This window comes from Salvelinus fontinalis, chromosome 22, assembly GCF_029448725.1.
Source record: "Salvelinus fontinalis isolate EN_2023a chromosome 22, ASM2944872v1, whole genome shotgun sequence".
Taxonomy (NCBI): domain Eukaryota; kingdom Metazoa; phylum Chordata; class Actinopteri; order Salmoniformes; family Salmonidae; genus Salvelinus; species Salvelinus fontinalis.
In genome coordinates, this window is record NC_074686.1 from 14,442,006 (window position 1) to 14,460,048 (window position 18,043).

The 18,043-nt window shown below is 42.9% G+C and overlaps 1 protein-coding gene across 3 annotated transcripts in view; it reads right to left on the minus strand.

Annotated features, from left to right (window-relative positions):
- Nucleotides 1-15,627: 15,627 nt before the first annotated feature.
- The window catches only part of LOC129819910 (serine/threonine-protein phosphatase 6 regulatory ankyrin repeat subunit A-like), a 60,705-nt gene continuing 58,289 nt past the window's right edge, over nt 15,628-18,043 (minus strand). For all 3 annotated transcript variants that reach the window (XM_055876603.1, XM_055876602.1, XM_055876601.1), the window contains exon 28: nt 15,628-16,799. In XM_055876603.1, the coding sequence (XP_055732578.1) occupies nt 16,492-16,799 (308 nt within the window). In that variant the 3' untranslated portion in view covers nt 15,628-16,491. The remainder of the gene's footprint in view (nt 16,800-18,043) is intronic.

Here is an 18,043-nt window from a genome sequence, read left to right on the forward strand (position 1 = left end):
AAGGAGGGTGATTTTGCAGACTTCCAGTGAAAGAGGACAAGGCGGTGAGCTACCAGCGAGGCAAACGCTTACGCATTTGCCTGATGCATGGTAGCATTCTGGTCTAGGAGAAGTACCCCAGAAATGGCAGTGACCCGGGTTGGGGCTAACAGTTGTTTTACACATATGTGAGAATGCCTCAAAAATGGGATCCGATAGGCCACTCAAAGACTGGCATGACCAAAACATGTGCCCCACAGTCGCTGGACTCTGGTGGCATCTCAAACACTTCGGGTCAACATTTGGGTATATTTTTGCCAAACTGCCATTTGAGTAATGGAGATGGTGCAAAACCTTAAACTGAATAAGCCCATGCCTTATGCAAAATGATGATGTGTGAATACACTCAATACTTTGTTGCCATATATCATCGGGTATCTCGCCACCTATGTCTTGCTCCCATGCAGATTTTGTATTTGCAAAGGAAGACAGATTACTGTTCCGTATTATGTCGTATAGTCGGAAGATTGTGCCCTTCAGATAAGGGTTAAGATCTAAGCACCACTCGACTGAACACTTAGTGGGCTCGAGTGGAAATGAAGGGAAATGTTTTTGGGCAAAGCTGCGAGTTTTTCAAGTATCTAAAAAAGTGGGTATTGTGAATATTATGGTCAACCCTCAGAGTATCGAATGAGACGAATGTGTTATCAACAAATATGTCACAAAAAAACCGACCATTCCTATGCCAGAACTGGAATGCCGTGTCAATTTGTGATGCTGGGAAAAGATGATTAGATGTTAATGGAGAGAAGCCGCTTGCTTGTTTAAGGCTAAAGTGACTTGGGAATTGGGACCAGATTTTAAGGGAGTTCTTAACAATGGGATTCAAAACATGGGTGTCAATGTTAATTAATGGGCAGTGGGGAGCACAGGAGTGAGACCGGAGAAGTTGGAAGGCTTGACTGTAACTCTATGATAGCCCAAGTTGGGCCGTCCTTGTTTTCAAGTGTAGAAACCCAATAAACACATTTAGATATATTTGCTGACCAGTAATAGTGTAAAAAATTGGGAAGGCCAGCCCGCCTGCAGGCTTAGGTCTCTCTAGATATACCTTTCTCATTCTTGGATTCAACTTATTCCAAATGAAGTTGGAAATGCAGCTGTCCAGTTGTTTGAACATCAACTTTGTCAGAAAAATGGGAATAGTTTGGAATAAGTACAAAAACCTAGGTAGTACAGTCATCTTAACATAATTAATGCAACCTGTTAATGAAATGGGAAGAGACGACCACCTTATGAAATCCTGCTTGGTGCGCTCCAGGAGTGTTTTGAAGTTATGTTTAAACAGAGCCTTAAATGAGCATGTGACCTTTATCCCCAAATAAGTAAAGACCTGATGCTCCACCTTAAATGGGAAATTGGCATACCCAATTCCTTTTGCTAACTGATTAATGGGGAGGAGCACACTTTTTGTTAGTTTTAACTTATAACCAGAGAATGTCCGAAAATCTTGTTTTATGTCAAATCAAATCAAATCAAATGTATTTATATAGCCCTTCTTACATCAGCTGATATCTCAAAGTGCTGTACAGAAACCCAGCCTAAAACCCCAAACAGGCAAGCAATGCAGGTGTAGAAGCACGGTGGCTAGGAAAAACTCCCTAGAAAGGCCAAAACCTAGGAAGGAACCAGGCTATGAGGGGTGGCCAGTCCTCTTCTGGCTGTGCCGGGTGGAGATTATAACAGAACATGGCCAAGATGTTCAAATGTTCATAAATGACCATCATGGTCAAATAATAATAATCACAGTAGTTGTCGAGGGTGCAACAAGTCAGCACCTCAGGAGTAAATGTCAGTTGGCTTTTCATAGCCGATCATTAAGAGTATCTCTACTGTTCCTGCTGTCTCTAGAGAGTTGAAAACAGCAGGTCTGGGACAGGTAGCACATCCGGTGAACAGGTCAGGGTTCCATAGCCGCAGGCAGAACAGTTGAAACTGGAGCAGCAGCACGGCCAGGTGGACTGGGGACAGCAAGGAGTCATCATGCCAGGTAGTCCTGAGGCATGGTCCTAGGGCTCAGGTCCTCCGAGAGAGAGAAAGAAAGAGAGAAAGAGAATTAGAGAGAGCATACTTAAATTCCACAGGACACCGGATAAGACAGGAGAAGTACTCCAGATATAACAAACTGACCCTAGCCCCCCGACACATAAACTACTGCAGCATAAATATTGGAGGCTGAGACAGGAGAGGTCAGGAGACACTGTGGCCCCATCCGATGATACCCCCGGATAGGGCCAAACAGGAAGGATATAACCCCACCCACTTTGCCAAAGCACAGCCCCCACACCACTAGAGGGATATCTTCAACCACCAACTTACCATCCTGAGACAAGGCCGAGTATAGCCCACAAAGGTCTCCGCCACGGCACAACCCAAGGGGGGACGCCAACCCAGACAGGAAGATCACGTCAGTTACTCAACCCACTCAAGTGACGCACCCCTCCTAGGGACAGCATGAAAGAGCACCAGTAAGCCAGTGACTCAGCCCCTGTAATAGGGTTAGAGGCAGAGAATCCCAGTGGAGAGAGGGGAACCGGCCAGGCAGAGACAGCAAGGGCGGTTCGTTGCTCCAGAGCCTTTCCATTCACCTTCACACTCCTGGGCCAGACTACACTCAATCATATGACCCACTGAAGAGATGAGTCTTCAGTAAAGACTTAAAAGTTGAGACCGAGTCTGCATCTCTTACATGGGTAGGCAGACCATTCCATAAAAATGGAGCTCTATAGGAGAAAGCCCTGCCTCCAGCTGTTTGCTTAGAAATTCTAGGGACAATTAGGAGGCCTGCGTCTTGTGACCGTATGTACGGCAGGACCAAATCGGAAAGATAGGTAGGAGCAAGCCCGTGTAATGCTTTGTAGGTTAGCAGTAAAACCTTGAAATCAGCCCTTGCCTTAACAGGAAGCCAGTGTAGGGAGGCTAGCACTGGAGTAATATGATCAATTTTTTGGTTCTAGTCAGGATTCTATATTTAGCACTAACTGAAGTTTATTTAGTGCTTTACCCGGGTAGCCGGAAAGTAGAGCATTGCAGTAATCTAACCTAGAAGTAACAAAAGCATGGATACATTTTTCTGCATCATTTTTGGACAGAAAGTTTGATTTTTGCAATGTTACGTAGATGGAAAAAAGCTGTCCTTGAAACAGTCTTGATATGTTCGTCAAAAGAGAGATCAGGGTCCAGAGTAACACTGAGGTCCTTCACAGTTTTATTTGAGATGACTTTACAACCATCAAGATTAATTGTCAGATTCAACAGAAGATCTCTTTGTTTCTTGGGACCTAGAACAAGCATCTCTGTTTTGTCCGAGTTTAAAAGTAGAAAGTTTGCAGCCATCCACTTCCTTATGTCTGAAACACAGGCTTCTAGCGAGGGCAATTTTGGGGCTTCACCATGTCCAGGAGATAGGGAATAGACTTCACAGGGTTAGAGATGTATAAAAGAAGATTGTCTGCATACAGTATAAGGACACCTTGTGAGTTATGTTGCCCCTTAATATTCCCTTAATAATCCTCTCCTCCGCTCACAGGGCAATAGCAAGAGGCTCAATAGCCATATCAAATAGGAAATGGAATAAACAGCAACCCTGCCTGCCCCCCCTGCCCTGAGAGGGAAGTAGCTGGAGGTAACATTGTTGGTGCGAACAGAAGCCACTGGGGATGAGTACATCTTAATCCAGGAAAGGAATGACGGGCCAAACTCAAATCTCTCTAGTACTAGTACTGTAACTAAACTGGATTTTCAGCATCTAGAGAGATTACAACCTCTGGTTGTAGAGTTGAGTGGGCAGAATAAAGAACATTAAATAGCTGGCGCATATTATAGAAAGATTGCTTACCGGAGATAAATCCAGTTTGGTCCGAGTTAATTATATTAGGCATCACTGTCTTGAAAGGACCTTAGTGAGAATTTTATAATCGCAGCACAAAAGGCTTATAGGGTTGTATGAGCCACAGTCTAGGCGGGGGATTCTTGTCTTTTAGAAGCAAAACCAAAATAGTCGCCTGGGTAAGTGTCTGTGGCAGTTTCTGACTAGAAAGGATTTCATTGTACATTGAGCTGAGGATAGGGGATCATTTAGAGGAGAACGCTTTATACATTTCAATAGGGAAGCCATCAGGCCCAGGGGCTTTACCGCTCTGAATGGACTGGATTGCCAGAGTAGCTTCATCATCATGGCCCCCCTGCGGAGGCATCCATGTTGGTTTGTTCATCTGAATTGAGGCAGGGGATGTCCAGATTGTCTAGAAATGCATGCATACAAGATGTGTCAGGAAGAGCCTCTGACGAGTAAAGAGCAGAATAGAATTGCTTAAATTGGTTGTTGATTTCTTTGGTATTGGTGAAGTTAAATCCGCTGCAAAACAGACTTCAGGTCTGGTGCTGCTAGCAGCGGACTGTCCAAGCTGGTGAGATAACAACTTGTCATCTTTCTCTCCGTGTTCAGAGAATTTTTGCCTCGACTTAAACAGAAGCTTCTCCGTTTGTTTGGTGGAAAGATTGTCAAATTCTGATTGGTGTAGGGGTCTCTCTTTGTAGAGTTCAGGAGTCAGTAAAGAGGCATATCTGTTGTCCACATCTAGAATGAGTTGAGATTGCTCCGATAAGAGTTTGGTGTGCTGTTTGTTGTCATACTCTGTGTATGAAATCATTTGAAGTTTTAACAACTCCCACACAGTGAGACACATCAGGGGTGCAGTTGATCTGTAAAAAGACAATGTGAGTTGATATGTATTTTTTAAAGGGACTACAGGATAGTAGTAGTGGGTCAAGTCGCCACGCGTGTTGTGACACATTACTGTCCGGAAAGCGGATATCTACCTGAACAGGGCTATAGTCTGAGAGAATGATGCTGTGATATTGGCTATTAGTTACAAAAGGAAGAATTCTATTGTCCAGCGGGAAAAAGTCAATACTAGATTATGAGTGGTGGACTGGAGAAAAAAGGAGTGTTGTTTAGCAGTGGGATAGCTCCTCCTCCATGGATCAGACAAATTAAAGGATTATAGAAATGAGTTGATCACTGAACCTGATTTAGAAATGACATTGTTGGGCTTCGGTCTGGATCTGTCTAGACTTGGATGTAATACACAATTGAAATCTCCGCCCAATATCAAATGATGAGAGTTAAGGTCAGGAAGTGTTGCGATGAGGTCAGAGAAAAATTTAGCATTATAATAACCTGTGTGCTAAACAATTTCTCCAACACTATGATATATCTGCCATTAATATCTGAAATTATTATTACTACACATCCTCTCTTTAGTATATCATGGTCGCTGGACCGGAGATGGGTCTCTTGGAGAAAAACGATGTCAGGACTTAAGATGAGCATACACTCGGCTACGCTTGACCACCTGGTTAATTCCTTTCATGTTCCAGCTGCTAAAGCATGTGGAGCCTAGAGTTGTGTGAATCAGGCATAGTCATAGTAATCATAGTCATAGTAATCATAGTAATCATAGTCATAGTAATCATAGTAATCATAGTCATAGTAATCATAGTCATAGTAATCAGAAATTAATGTTAGTACAATCACATGGCCAGTGTGCTGAAAGGTCAGAATAACAAAATATAAAGAAAAGAAAAACAGAGTGGTTGAAAATGAGTTTTAATGACTCCAACCTAAGTGTATGTAAACTTCAAACGAGTTTTAACCTCTTTAGCGCTAGGGGTCAGAATTATTTTTTTCTTAAAATAACGTTCCCAAGGTAAACTGACATTTTCTCTGGCCCAGATCGTAGAATATGCATATAATTTACAGATTAGGATAGAAAACACTCCAAAGTTTCCAAAACTGTCAAAATATTGTCTGTGAGTATAACAATACTTATTCTGCAGGCGAAAACCTGAGAAAATCTAACCCGGACGTGATATATTTAAAAAGAAATCTGTGTTTCCTGGCCCGTCTATCCTCCATTTAAAGGGGTATCAACCAGATTCATTTTCCAATGGCTTCCTCAGGCTGTGACCAGGCTTTAGACATAGTTTCAGGCTTTTATTTTGAAAAATGAGCGAGATGTTTCAAAAGTAGTCAGGTGTCCTCTGAATAGGTCCTGCGCGCGAGAGAGGGGCTCCCCATTTTCCTTTTATCTCTTAAAGAATAGGTTATGGTCCGGTTTAAATATTATCGATTGTGTTTGTTAAAAACAACCTGAGGATTGATTATAAAAAACATTTGACATGTTTCTACGACCATTACGGATACTTTTTGAAATTTGTCGAACGGAACAAGGCTTTGGTTTTATAAACATAATGCGCAACCCAATGCGTTTTTTGTGTGATAAAAGTAATATTTATCGAACAAAAAGAACATTTGTTGTGTAACTGGGAGTCTCGTGAGTGCAAACATTCCGAAGATTATCAAAGGTAAGCGATTAATTTGATTGCTTTTCTGACTTTCGTGACCATGCTAATTTGGGGCTAGCTGTTGTAGCATTGATTGATACACTCAAAAGCTTACATTTCTTTCGCTGTAAAGCATATTTTCAAAATCTGACACGATAGGTGGATTAACAACAAGCTAAGCTGTGTTTTGGTATATTTCACTTGTGATTGCATGATTATAAATATTTTTTGTAATATTTATGCATTTGGCGCCCTGCAATTCTAGCGGTTGTTTAGGAAAGTGATCCCGTTAAAGGGATCCATAGCGCAGTGAAGTTAACTTACTTGTATCCCATAGTACTGCTTACAAGCAAAAACTAAAGCAGGGAGTACCAGTGCCTCGCTCAATATGGAAGTAGTCAGATGACGCAGATGCTAGCACAGACTCGAATATGTTCCATGATTCATCCAATGACATTGAGGAGTATACCACCTCAGTCACCGGCTTCATCAATAAGTGCATCAACGGAGCGCCAAAGTCTAGGACCAAAAGGCTCCTTAACAGCTTCTTCCTCAAGCCATAAGATTGCTGAACAATTAATCAAATGGCCACTCGGACTGTTTACATTTACACCCCACCCCCTTGTTTTTATAATGCTGCTACTCGTTGTTTATTATCTATGCATGATCACTTTACCCATACCTACATGTACAAATTACCTCGCCTAACCTGTGCCCCCTCACATTGACTCGGTACCGGTACCCCCTGTATATAGCCTTGTTATAATTATTTTATTGTGTTACTTTATTATTATTTAAACTTGTAATTTTTTGTAAATATTTTCTTAAGGGCTTGTAAGTAAGCATTTCACGGTAAAGTCTACACCTGTTGTATTTGGCGCATGTGACAAATAACATTAGATTTGATCAGATGATACGATGTCCCGTCAAGTGGAATAGGCACCTTCTAAAGTAAACAATCCCAGAGCCCCTCTCTTGTAATCTTATCAATTTTACCTGTTGCATTGACATATGATCTTGTGACATCTACTAGTCAAAATATAAAATCTGCAGTTTAATAAATCTGCTAGAAAATTCTGTGCAGGCTAGCTTATCAGCTCAATATCCGGTACAAAAAACATTTACTTGGATCTACTTCAATTCTGGACACAGTTCCACGTAATGGAAACAGATTGTTTTAGATGACAATACCTTCTTGCTTAAATCCCTGGTGCTACCCAAACTATAGATTTGAGTAATAATAATGGCAAATGGTCAAAAACATCTCTTAATTATTCATACCTCTGTCCCAAATGTTCACACTGTGTCCTTTACAGCCTGTTGGAGTTCATGGAGTTCATGGAGTTCATGGAGTTCATTGAGTTCATTGAGTTCATTGAGTTCATTGAGTTCATGGAGTTCATGGAGTACATGGAGTTCATGGAGTTCATGGAGTTCATGGAGTACATGGAGTTCATGGAGTTCATGGAGTACATGGAGTTCATTGAGTTCATTGAGTTCATGGAGTTCATGGAGTTCATGGAGTTCATTGAGTACATTGAGTACTGGCGGCTATCTATTTGTCTACAGGAAACTTCTCTAACCCAAACAATGCTCAATCCCTCTGTTCATCATGTGACCTTGTATTAAAACATTTACTTATTCAAGTTACAAAGACATTGCATTAGTAGAGTGCTATCTGAAAGCCACTAATATTACCATTCACTTTGTTAAGTTCACTAGTCTCTATATGTTTCCTTAAACTAGGACTCAAGACCCTCTCAATCACTACTGCTAATACACACGGATCACTCTCATACAATGTTCTGCTTTCACCCCTATTGTATGGTTTAAAACAAAACAAACATGATAACTTTTTCCATATTGGAAGGCATTGTTTTCATTTTAGTCTACCCTAACAATGCTACTCTTAATATTTATTATCAATTTCTGTTGAATATTCACTTTCTACTTCACACTTATTAAATGAAGATGAACATGTAATGTGCAAATGTATAAAATGCACCGGTCAATTCAGAAGGGAAGAGAAAACATTTCTGTGATCAACTTTCACTATAACTGGGCTGGCACTGTCTATTAGTCCCCTATAGATGGGCTGGCACTGTCTATTAGTCACCTATAGATGGGCTGGCACTGTCTATTAGTCCCCTATAGATGGGCTGGCACTGTCTATCAGTCCCCTATAGATGGGCTGGCACTGTCTATCAGTCCCCTATAGATGGGCTGGCACGGTCTATCAGTTCCCTATAGATGGGCTGGCACTGTCTATCAGTCCCCTATAGATGGGCTGGCACTGTCTATTAGTCCCCTATAGATGGGCTGGCACTGTCTATTAGTCCCCTATAGATGGGCTGGCACTGTCTATTAGTCCCCTATAGATGGGCTGGCACTGTCTATCAGTCCCCTATAACTGGGCTGGCACTGTCTATTAGTCCCCTATAGATGGGCTGGCACTGTCTATCAGTCCCCTATAGATGGGCTGGCACTGTCTATCAGTCCCCTATAGATGGGCTGGCACTGTCTATCAGTCCCCTATAGATGGGCTGGCACTGTCTATCAGTCCCCTATAGATGGGGTGGCAGGTAGCCTAGTGGTTAGAGCATTGGACTTGTTGCAAGATCAAATCCCCGAGTTGACAAGGTCATTCTGCCCCTGAACAAGGCAGTTAACCCACTGTTCCAAGGCCGTCATTGAAAATAAGAATTTGTTCTTAACTGACTTGCCTAGTTAAATAAAGGTAAAAAAAAAAAAAGAAATAGATGGCGTGCTCTACCCACAATAAGTCTCTACCTAGCAAGTTAAACTCTAGTACCCATTATACATTCATACATTGTTACTTTATCAAATCTAGTAACCCATTATGCTATTCATTTCTCTTAATACTTCTTACAACACTTACGTACGTCTATGTGTACACACATACATATATACACTACCGTTCAAAAGTTTGGGGTCACTTAGAAATGCATTTTTTTGTCCATTAAAATAACATCAAATTGATCAGAAATACAGTGTAGACATTGTTAATGTTGTAAATGACTATTGTAGCTGGATTGTTTTGCGGTGTTTTGCTGGTACTATTTAATGAACATGCCAGTTGAGGACTTGTGAGGCGTCTGTTTCTCAAACTAGACACTCTAATGTACTTGTCCTCTTGCTCAGTTGTGCACTGGGGCCTCCCAATCCTCTTTCTATTCTAATTAGAGCCAGTTTACACTGTTCTGTGAAGGGAGTAGTACACAGCATTGTACAAGATCTTCAGTTTCTTGGCAATTTCTCACATGGAATAGCCTTAATTTTTCAGAACAAGAATAGACTGACGGGTTTCAGAAGAAATGTATTTGTTTCTGACCATTTTGAGCCTGTAATCGAATCCACAAATGCTGATGCTCCAGATACTCAACTAGTGAAAAGAAGGCCAGTTTATTGCTTCTTTTATCAGAACAACAGTTTTCAGCTGTGCTAACATAATTGCAAAAGTGTTTTCTAATGATCAATTAGCCTTTTAAAATGATAAACTTGGATTAGCTAACACAACGTGCCATTGGAACACAGGAGTGATGGTTGCTGATAATGGGCCTATGTAGATATTCCATTAAAAATCAGCCGTTTCCAGCTACAATAGTCATTTATAACATTAACAATGTCTACACTGTATTTCTGATCAATTTCCACTCGTTCAATTTGCAAAGAAAGGAATCTATGAAAATACAACCCTAAACGTTGTTTCAAACAGTCAAATCATGTTCGTATTCATTCCTCAGAGATCCTACAACATAACCAGACTTCACTATATCATTAGGGGTGTAGTATATCCTATAGGACACCAAATTTGGTCAGAGAGCGACGCCTTCATGGTACGCCGATGACACGAGCGGTCTTCACTTGATCGACTGTAAGCACCAATCTGGGTCAAACAAAGCTAGGTAGATAGCCAATGAGCCCGTGTCTGTCGCAAAATGTAGCTGCTAACCTTGTGCAACAGCAAGCCTTTTCCTTTTGGACAAAAATTATACAAATATGGAGAGTTATGAAGTTATGAAAACTGGGTGTTTTGCAAATGTCTAACTTGTAATATGGCTACTAATACTGGAAAAGCTAAATCAAAGTCCAAGTATACAGATTTCTAAACCATATGACCCAGATGTTTTTTTGGGGTCACGTTTAAGGAGCTCCTTTAGCACCTCGGATTCAGTGACCGCCTGCAGGGAGAAACTTTGTAGCGAGGCAGGGGGAAAAGAGGGAGGAGCATCAGGGCTAGTCGCATTAGAAGGGGTGGGAGATGAGTAAATGTTGTATGGGCAAGGAAGCATGGCTGGGTCAAATAGGAATCCTGACTTAATGAAGCGGTGATTAAAGAGCGCAGCCATGTGCTTCTTGTCAGTAACAACCACATCATCATGCTTAAGCAACATAACACAACCGAATATAATACCATATTATAGTAGGCCTATAATGCTACTGTTACACCAAAACCCAGGAGGTTGGTGGCACCTTAATTGGGGAGGACGGGCTCGTGGTAACAACTGGTGTAGAACACGTGGAATGGTAACAGATACAGTGCATTCGTTAAGTATTCACACCCCTTGACTTTTCCCACATTTTGTTACGTTACAGTCTTATTCTAAAATTGATTAAATTGTTTGTCATCTGCCTTTTACTGAGGAGTGGCTTCCGTCTGGCCACTCTACCATAAAGGTCTGATTGATGGAATGCTGCAGAGATGGTTGTCCTGGAAGTTTCTCCCATCTTCACAGAGGAACTCTGGAGCTCTGTCTGAGTGACCATCGGGTTCTTGATCACCTCCATGACCAAGGCTCTTCTCTGATGTCTCAGTTTGGCTGGGCAGCCAGCTCTAGGAAGAGTCTTGGTGGTTCCAAACTTCTTCCATTTAAGAACCATGTGTGTTCTTGGGGACCTTCAATGCTTTAGAAATGTTTTGGTATCCTTCCCCAGATCTGTGCCTCGACACAATCCTGTCTCGGAGCTCTACATACAATTCCTTGGTTTCTGTTCTGACATGCACTGTCAATTGTGGGACCTTATATAGACATGTGTTTGCCTTTCCAAATCATGTCCAATCAATTGAATTTACCACAGGTGAACTTCACAATTATCACAACACGTACAGTAGGTTGTAATATAAAAAGAATGCCTGGCATGGCTTCCCCAGTGATTTTACCCACGCAACACTACTGTTTTTATAGCATCCCAAATATTTTTTACAGTTGAGGAGTGCCAAGATGGCTTCAATACAGCGTGGTAGAGAACAGCAACCACCACTGCCAGGAGGACACGGAGGGACATGGCGGAATGACCAGTGTCCAGGAACTTCTGACTTATAATAGTCAACCTCCACATCCCTCTCTGTCTCGGTTTTTCTAATTCAAGCTGTATTGAAGCGTGGTGGCGTCAATACAGCGCCCGCTGTCAGTCATCCAGGGTGTATACACATCATTGGTCCCAACCCACATTTTGACAACTGAATGGGAACATGCCTGCCTGCCCTCCCTACCATTTGAGTGATGCCAAATACATTTTATTGACAACTAAGATATGTGCTAACTGTGAATAAGTCCTTCAAGTGCAGCATAGCGATCTAGCAAAGTGATTCACATTTCTTGCTAGCTAACAACTGCACCTCTAGCTGTACCCACGCGTGAGTGAACCTAAAAAGAAATTCAGGGAGATAGCCCATACTAGTCACCTCCACATCATGCTCTCACAGACGCCATAATGGGCAGATACAATGTTGCATCCTCTAACTATCTCCATGATATATATAGTGAGCTGCTGCCCCGTAGCTGTCATGCTGCAGTACTGCATGGGCTGACACAGGAGAACACGCCCTCAAGACCAGCCAACATTGTTTTAGAGAATTTGGCAGTACATCCAACCGGCCTCACAACTGCAGACTATGTGTAACCACACCAACCCAGGACCTCCACACCTGGCTTCTTCACCTGCTGGATTGTCTGAAGGGGGATTCTGAGGTGTATTTCTGTCTGTAATAATGCCCTTTTGTGGGGGGAAAATCATTCTGATTGCCTGGGCCTGGCTTCCCAGTGGGTGGACCTGGCTCCCAAGTGGGTGAACCTATGCCCTTCTATGGCAGCACCTCTGCCTCGTCATGTGAAATCCATAGATTAGGGCCTAATTTATTTATTTTCATTGACTGATTTCCTTCTATGAACTGTAACTCAGTAACATTTTTGAAGTTGTTGCATATTTTTTTCAGTATATTTGTTCAACGAATCGTACTCATTGGTCCTCACTCTATAATAAGTCAGAAGTTCCTGGGCACTGGTCATTCCTCCATGTCCCTCCATGTCCTCCTGGCAGTGGTGGTTGCTGTTCTCCATCTGTCCCCGGTAACGTTAACCCGGGCTGGGGACAGGACAGAGGGGACTCCCGGTCCATCTTACGTGGCCGCAGTCTACGAGCATCAGGTGATTCTGAACCCAGAGCCGCACGTGCCTCTGTCCCGGGCCGCGACGCTCAAGCACATGATGAGGAACTGAAGGTCCAAGAGGAGCAGGCCGTGCGGGCAGCGGAACAGGTAGGTACACCTTGTTCCTTCAGAAACAACCCCCACATCCCTCTCTCTCTTTGTCTCTCTCTTTGTCTCTCTCTTTCTAATTCAAAAGGATTCATTGGCATGGAAAGTGTTATACATTGCCAAAGCAAACAGACACTCTCTCTTCCAGGGGGCTCAGATCATAGTATTTCCAGAGGACGGTATCCATGGGTTCAACTTCAGTCGTCTGTCCATCTCTGGTTACCTAGAGACCATCCCTGACCCACTGACAGAGGACTGGAACCCCTGTACACAGCCTGACAGACACAATAACACTTAGGTATACGCACGCACGTGCACACACCTTTACTTACCACTGTGGATCCATGTCTAATGTCATCAATGTTAATGTGTGTTCTGCCCTGTTCTCTCTCAGGTCCTCCAGAGTTTGAGCTGCATGGCTCGACGTCACCAACTATACCTGGTGGCCAACATGCCTGACCTCCAGCCCTGCCCTCTGACCTCTCACCCCACCTGCCCCCCCGACGGGCGCTGGCAGTTCAACACAGATGTAGTCTTCAGGTTGGTGGTAAATGGGTTGTTTCACTTTTAAACACATCTCTTGATCCTGTGAGAAAATAATTGTTACGCACGCCTCTAAGAAGAGGGAAACTGCTACAACTCAACTCCCCGTGAAGTGAAAGAGGTATGGGACTGTAGGTGCGAGTAAGGATGACAAAAGGCAGAGAATTTACCGTTTACTAGGAATTTATTCCTTCACACGGTAATATGGGGAAAAGGGTCTGGATAGAACCAAAGCAAAGAAAGTAAATGTCAAAGCTCCCTCTCTCCTATCTAACCTGCCTACCCACTACTTACCTAACCTGCCTACCCACTACTTACCAGGCACATTTGTGGCCTGCTGGAGGTCATTTTGCAGGGCTCTGGCAGTGCACCTCCTTGCACAAAGGCGGAGGTAGCGGTCCTGCTGCTGGGTTGTTGCCCTCCTACGGCCTCCTCCACGTCTCCTGATGTACTGGCCTGTCTCCTGGTAGTGCCTCCATGCTCTGGACACTACGCTGACAGACACAGCAAACCTTCTTGCCACAGCTCGCATTGATGTGCCATCCTGGATGAGCTGCACTACCTGAGCCACTTGTGTGGGTTGTAGACTCCGTCTCATGCTACCACTAGAGTGAGAGCACCGCCAGCATTCAAAAGTGACCAAAACATCAGCCAGGAAGCATAGGAACTGAGAAGTGGTCTGTGGTCACCACCTGCAGAATCACTCCTTTTTTGGGGGTGTCTTGCTAATTGCCTATAATTTCCACCTTTTGTCTATTCCATTTGCACAACAGCATGTGAAATGTATTGTCAATCAGTGTTGCTTCCTAAGTGGACAGTTTGATTTCACAGAAGTGTGATTGACTTGGAGTTACATTGTGTTGTTTAAGTGTTCCCTTTATTTTTTTGAGCAGTGTAGTTGAATCCATCATGACCGTTCCCTATAATATAGTTGAATCCATCATGACCGTTCCCTATAATATAGTTGAATCCATCATGACCGGTCCCTATAATATAGTTGAATCCATCATGACCGTTCCCTATAATATAGTTGAATCCATCATGACCGTTCCCTATAATATAGTTGAATCCATCATGACCGTTCCCTATAATATAGTTGAATCCATCATGACCGTTCCCTATAATATAGTTGAATCCATCATGACCGTTCCCTATAATATAGTTGAATCCATCATGACCGTTCCCTATAATATAGTTGAATCCATCATGACCGTTCCCTATAATATAGTTGAATCCATCATGACCGTTCCCTATAATATAGTTGAATCCATCATGACCGTTCCCTATAATATAGTTGAATCCATCATGACCGTTCCCTAAAATATAGTTGAATCCATCATGACCGTTCCCTAAAATATAGTTGAATCCATCATGACCGTTCCCTATAATATAGTTGAATCCATCATGACCGTTCCCTATAATATAGTTGAATCCATCATGACCGTTCCCTATAATATAGTTGAATCCATCATGACCGTTCCCTATAATATAGTTGAATCCATCATGACCGTTCCCTATAATATAGTTGAATCCATCATGACCGTTCCCTATAATATAGTTGAATCCATCATGACCGTTCCCTATAATATAGTTGAATCCATCATGACCGTTCCCTATAATATAGTTGAATCCATCATGACCGTTCCCTATAATATAGTTGAATCCATCATGACCGTTCCCTATAATATAGTTGAATCCATCATGACCGTTCCCTATAATATAGTTGAATCCATCATGACCGTTCCCTATAATATAGTTGAATCCATCATGACCGTTCCCTATAATATAGTTGAATCCATCATGACCGTTCCCTATAATATAGTTGAATCCATCATGACCGTTCCCTATAATATAGTTGAATCCATCATGACCGTTCCCTATAATATAGTTGAATACATCATGACCGTTCCCTAAAATATAGTTGAATACATAATGCCACCTCATGCTCTACATGACACCCTTGGTCCTGAAGTGTGCACTACTAAAAGCATTGGCTTGGTTTAGGCATTTCCTTACAAATTGTTGAAGGAAAGTGAACACTTCAGAAGGAGAGATTGGGACGCACCCTCTATTCCTTACGTACATACATTCATACATGTGCTTCATCTATTCCCACCATCATTTGGAGAACTCAAGCATTTCAAAATAATCAATCATTGTTTTATTCGTTATCAGTCATTATTAAGAACATTGCACCATATTTTGTCTTTAGACTTCTCTCCCCTGGAAAAGGCAACATTTCACACATGCACACTTACATTTCCTTTCTCAGGTAGTGTAGAAACATTCAGGGTGTGAAGTGTTAAGACTGACGGTACCTTAGTGACTGAGGCCTTACTAACTCCTCTCCTGGAGGAATCAACTCTATGAATCAGACAGTAGTAACTAGTAACATAACTCTTCTGTGAGATTCAGCATTGACGCCGCATTAGGTAAACAGTGATAAGTTCTGTCTCTGTTTGTCCATTATAATAAATTAAACTTAACTAGAATAAAACTAGTCTGGGTACTAGTCCGTTTAGCTATCATTCCACTCCTGTCATGCTAAACAGCTTTGGCATATGAATAAAAGAATACAAGTAGTGGAATATTCACTAAACACACTGGTACCCAGGCTAGAACAGACTGGTACCCAGGCTAGAAGAAAATCCCTAAAGGAAGAGATCTGGAGATGCGGAAGAGATCTGGAGATGCAGAAGAAATTAGAGATGTAAAGTCTGTTGGTCCGTTTCGCTAGGATTGTCCCTCTGCTCTCTCCATACGTACAGCCCCAGCCCTTTCATTGTCATAGGGCAGATGTTTGGTAGCAAGAACCAATCCTAGAGGACCGGAGCTACCCACCCTTGCCACCCAGTCCAGAAGACGCCAGTCCTCATTTTACTTTAGTATTAAACCTCTTCTTGGTAAGGGACGAGAGGACAGAATGTAGTGGAGTGAGTGGTTCAGAGAGTGGAGTCCTAAAATGCCAAAGAGGAGGTGGTATATCCAAGGTAGGCGTGTCTTCAGTAGGTCTCAGAATCAGAGTCGTTAAACTCATTATCGTCGTCGGGGGAAACGCAGAGTAGGCGGTCCTGCCTGCAGTAGGAGGTGTGGTCAGTCCTTAGAGGGGGAGGGGACTCAAATGCTACTCCTTTTGATTGGTGATTGGAGTAGTGATTGACAGATTGAAGCGTTGCCATCGTGACACGAGGGGAAGCAGGAAGTGTTGCTATGGAGACCAGGGGAGAGGTGGGCAGCATGGAGTTAAGAATGAGAGCGAGACAGTCGGCTACATCTCTGTTAGGTGCACAGGACAGGGCTGGAGTATAACCTAGGGGGAGAGAGAGAAAGAGGGTGTGTGTGAATGTGTGTGCAGGGCAGGCCCCTATTAGGCGGCAGATTGACGAGGGCGCCATTATCCAAGGTAAACTGACCAATACACACCTCCAACAACACCTCACATAATTCTGCCCCAAAACAATGAAAACTTCCCATCCAGTGGCATATGGGCTATTAAAGGAAGTGCTGATGCAGGGCCATGATAAGCAGTACCCACTTTGCCAAAGGCAGGGCGCAAAATATGTATCTTGCCCATGCCCATTGCGTCTCCCCATGGTGCGGTTGGAGACGCTGCGCCAGCAATGCTCTGTCAATGTCATCTAACATATATCATGTAGGCTAGTCCAGGGTTTCCCAACCCTCTCCTCGGCCCCCCAGACGTTTCACATTTTTGTTTTAACCCTAAACTGGCACACCCGATTCAATTAGTCAAAGGCTTGATGATTAGTTGATTAAATGAATCAGGTTTTCCAGTTTAGGGTTAAAACTAAAATGTCTGGAGTGGCCTGAAGAGAGGGTTGGGAAACCCTGGCTAAGCCTATATGGTAGAAATAACATATAGCCTCTGTGGCCTTTTCTGTAGCCTACAGGCAGACCAAATTTATAGCAGTGTGCCCACTCTGGTATTGGCACGTGCGCTCTAGCCAACAGCTCACGGGCACAGTGCGGGTATATCCTACATGATGAGATTAGACACCGTGCGGGTATATCCTACATGATGATTAGACACAGTGCGGGTATATCCTACATGATGAGATTAGACACCGTGCGGGTATATCCTACATGATGAGATTAGACACCGTGCGGGTATATCCTACATGATGAGATTAGACACAGTGCGGGTATATCCTACATGATTAGATTAGACACAGTGCGGGTATATCCTACATGATGAGATTAGACACAGTGCGGGTATATCCTACATGATGAGATTAGACACAGTGCGGGTATATCCTACATGATGAGATTAGACACCGTGCGGGTATATCCTACATGATGATTAGACACAGTGCGGGTATATCCTACATGATGAGATTAGACACCGTGCGGGTATATCCTACATGATGAGATTAGACACAGTGCGGGTATATCCTACATGATGAGATTAGACACAGTGCGGGTATATCCTACATGATTAGATTAGACACAGTGCGGGTATATCCTACATGATGAGATTAGACACAGTGCGGGTATATCCTACATGATGAGATTAGACACAGTGCGGGTATATCCTAC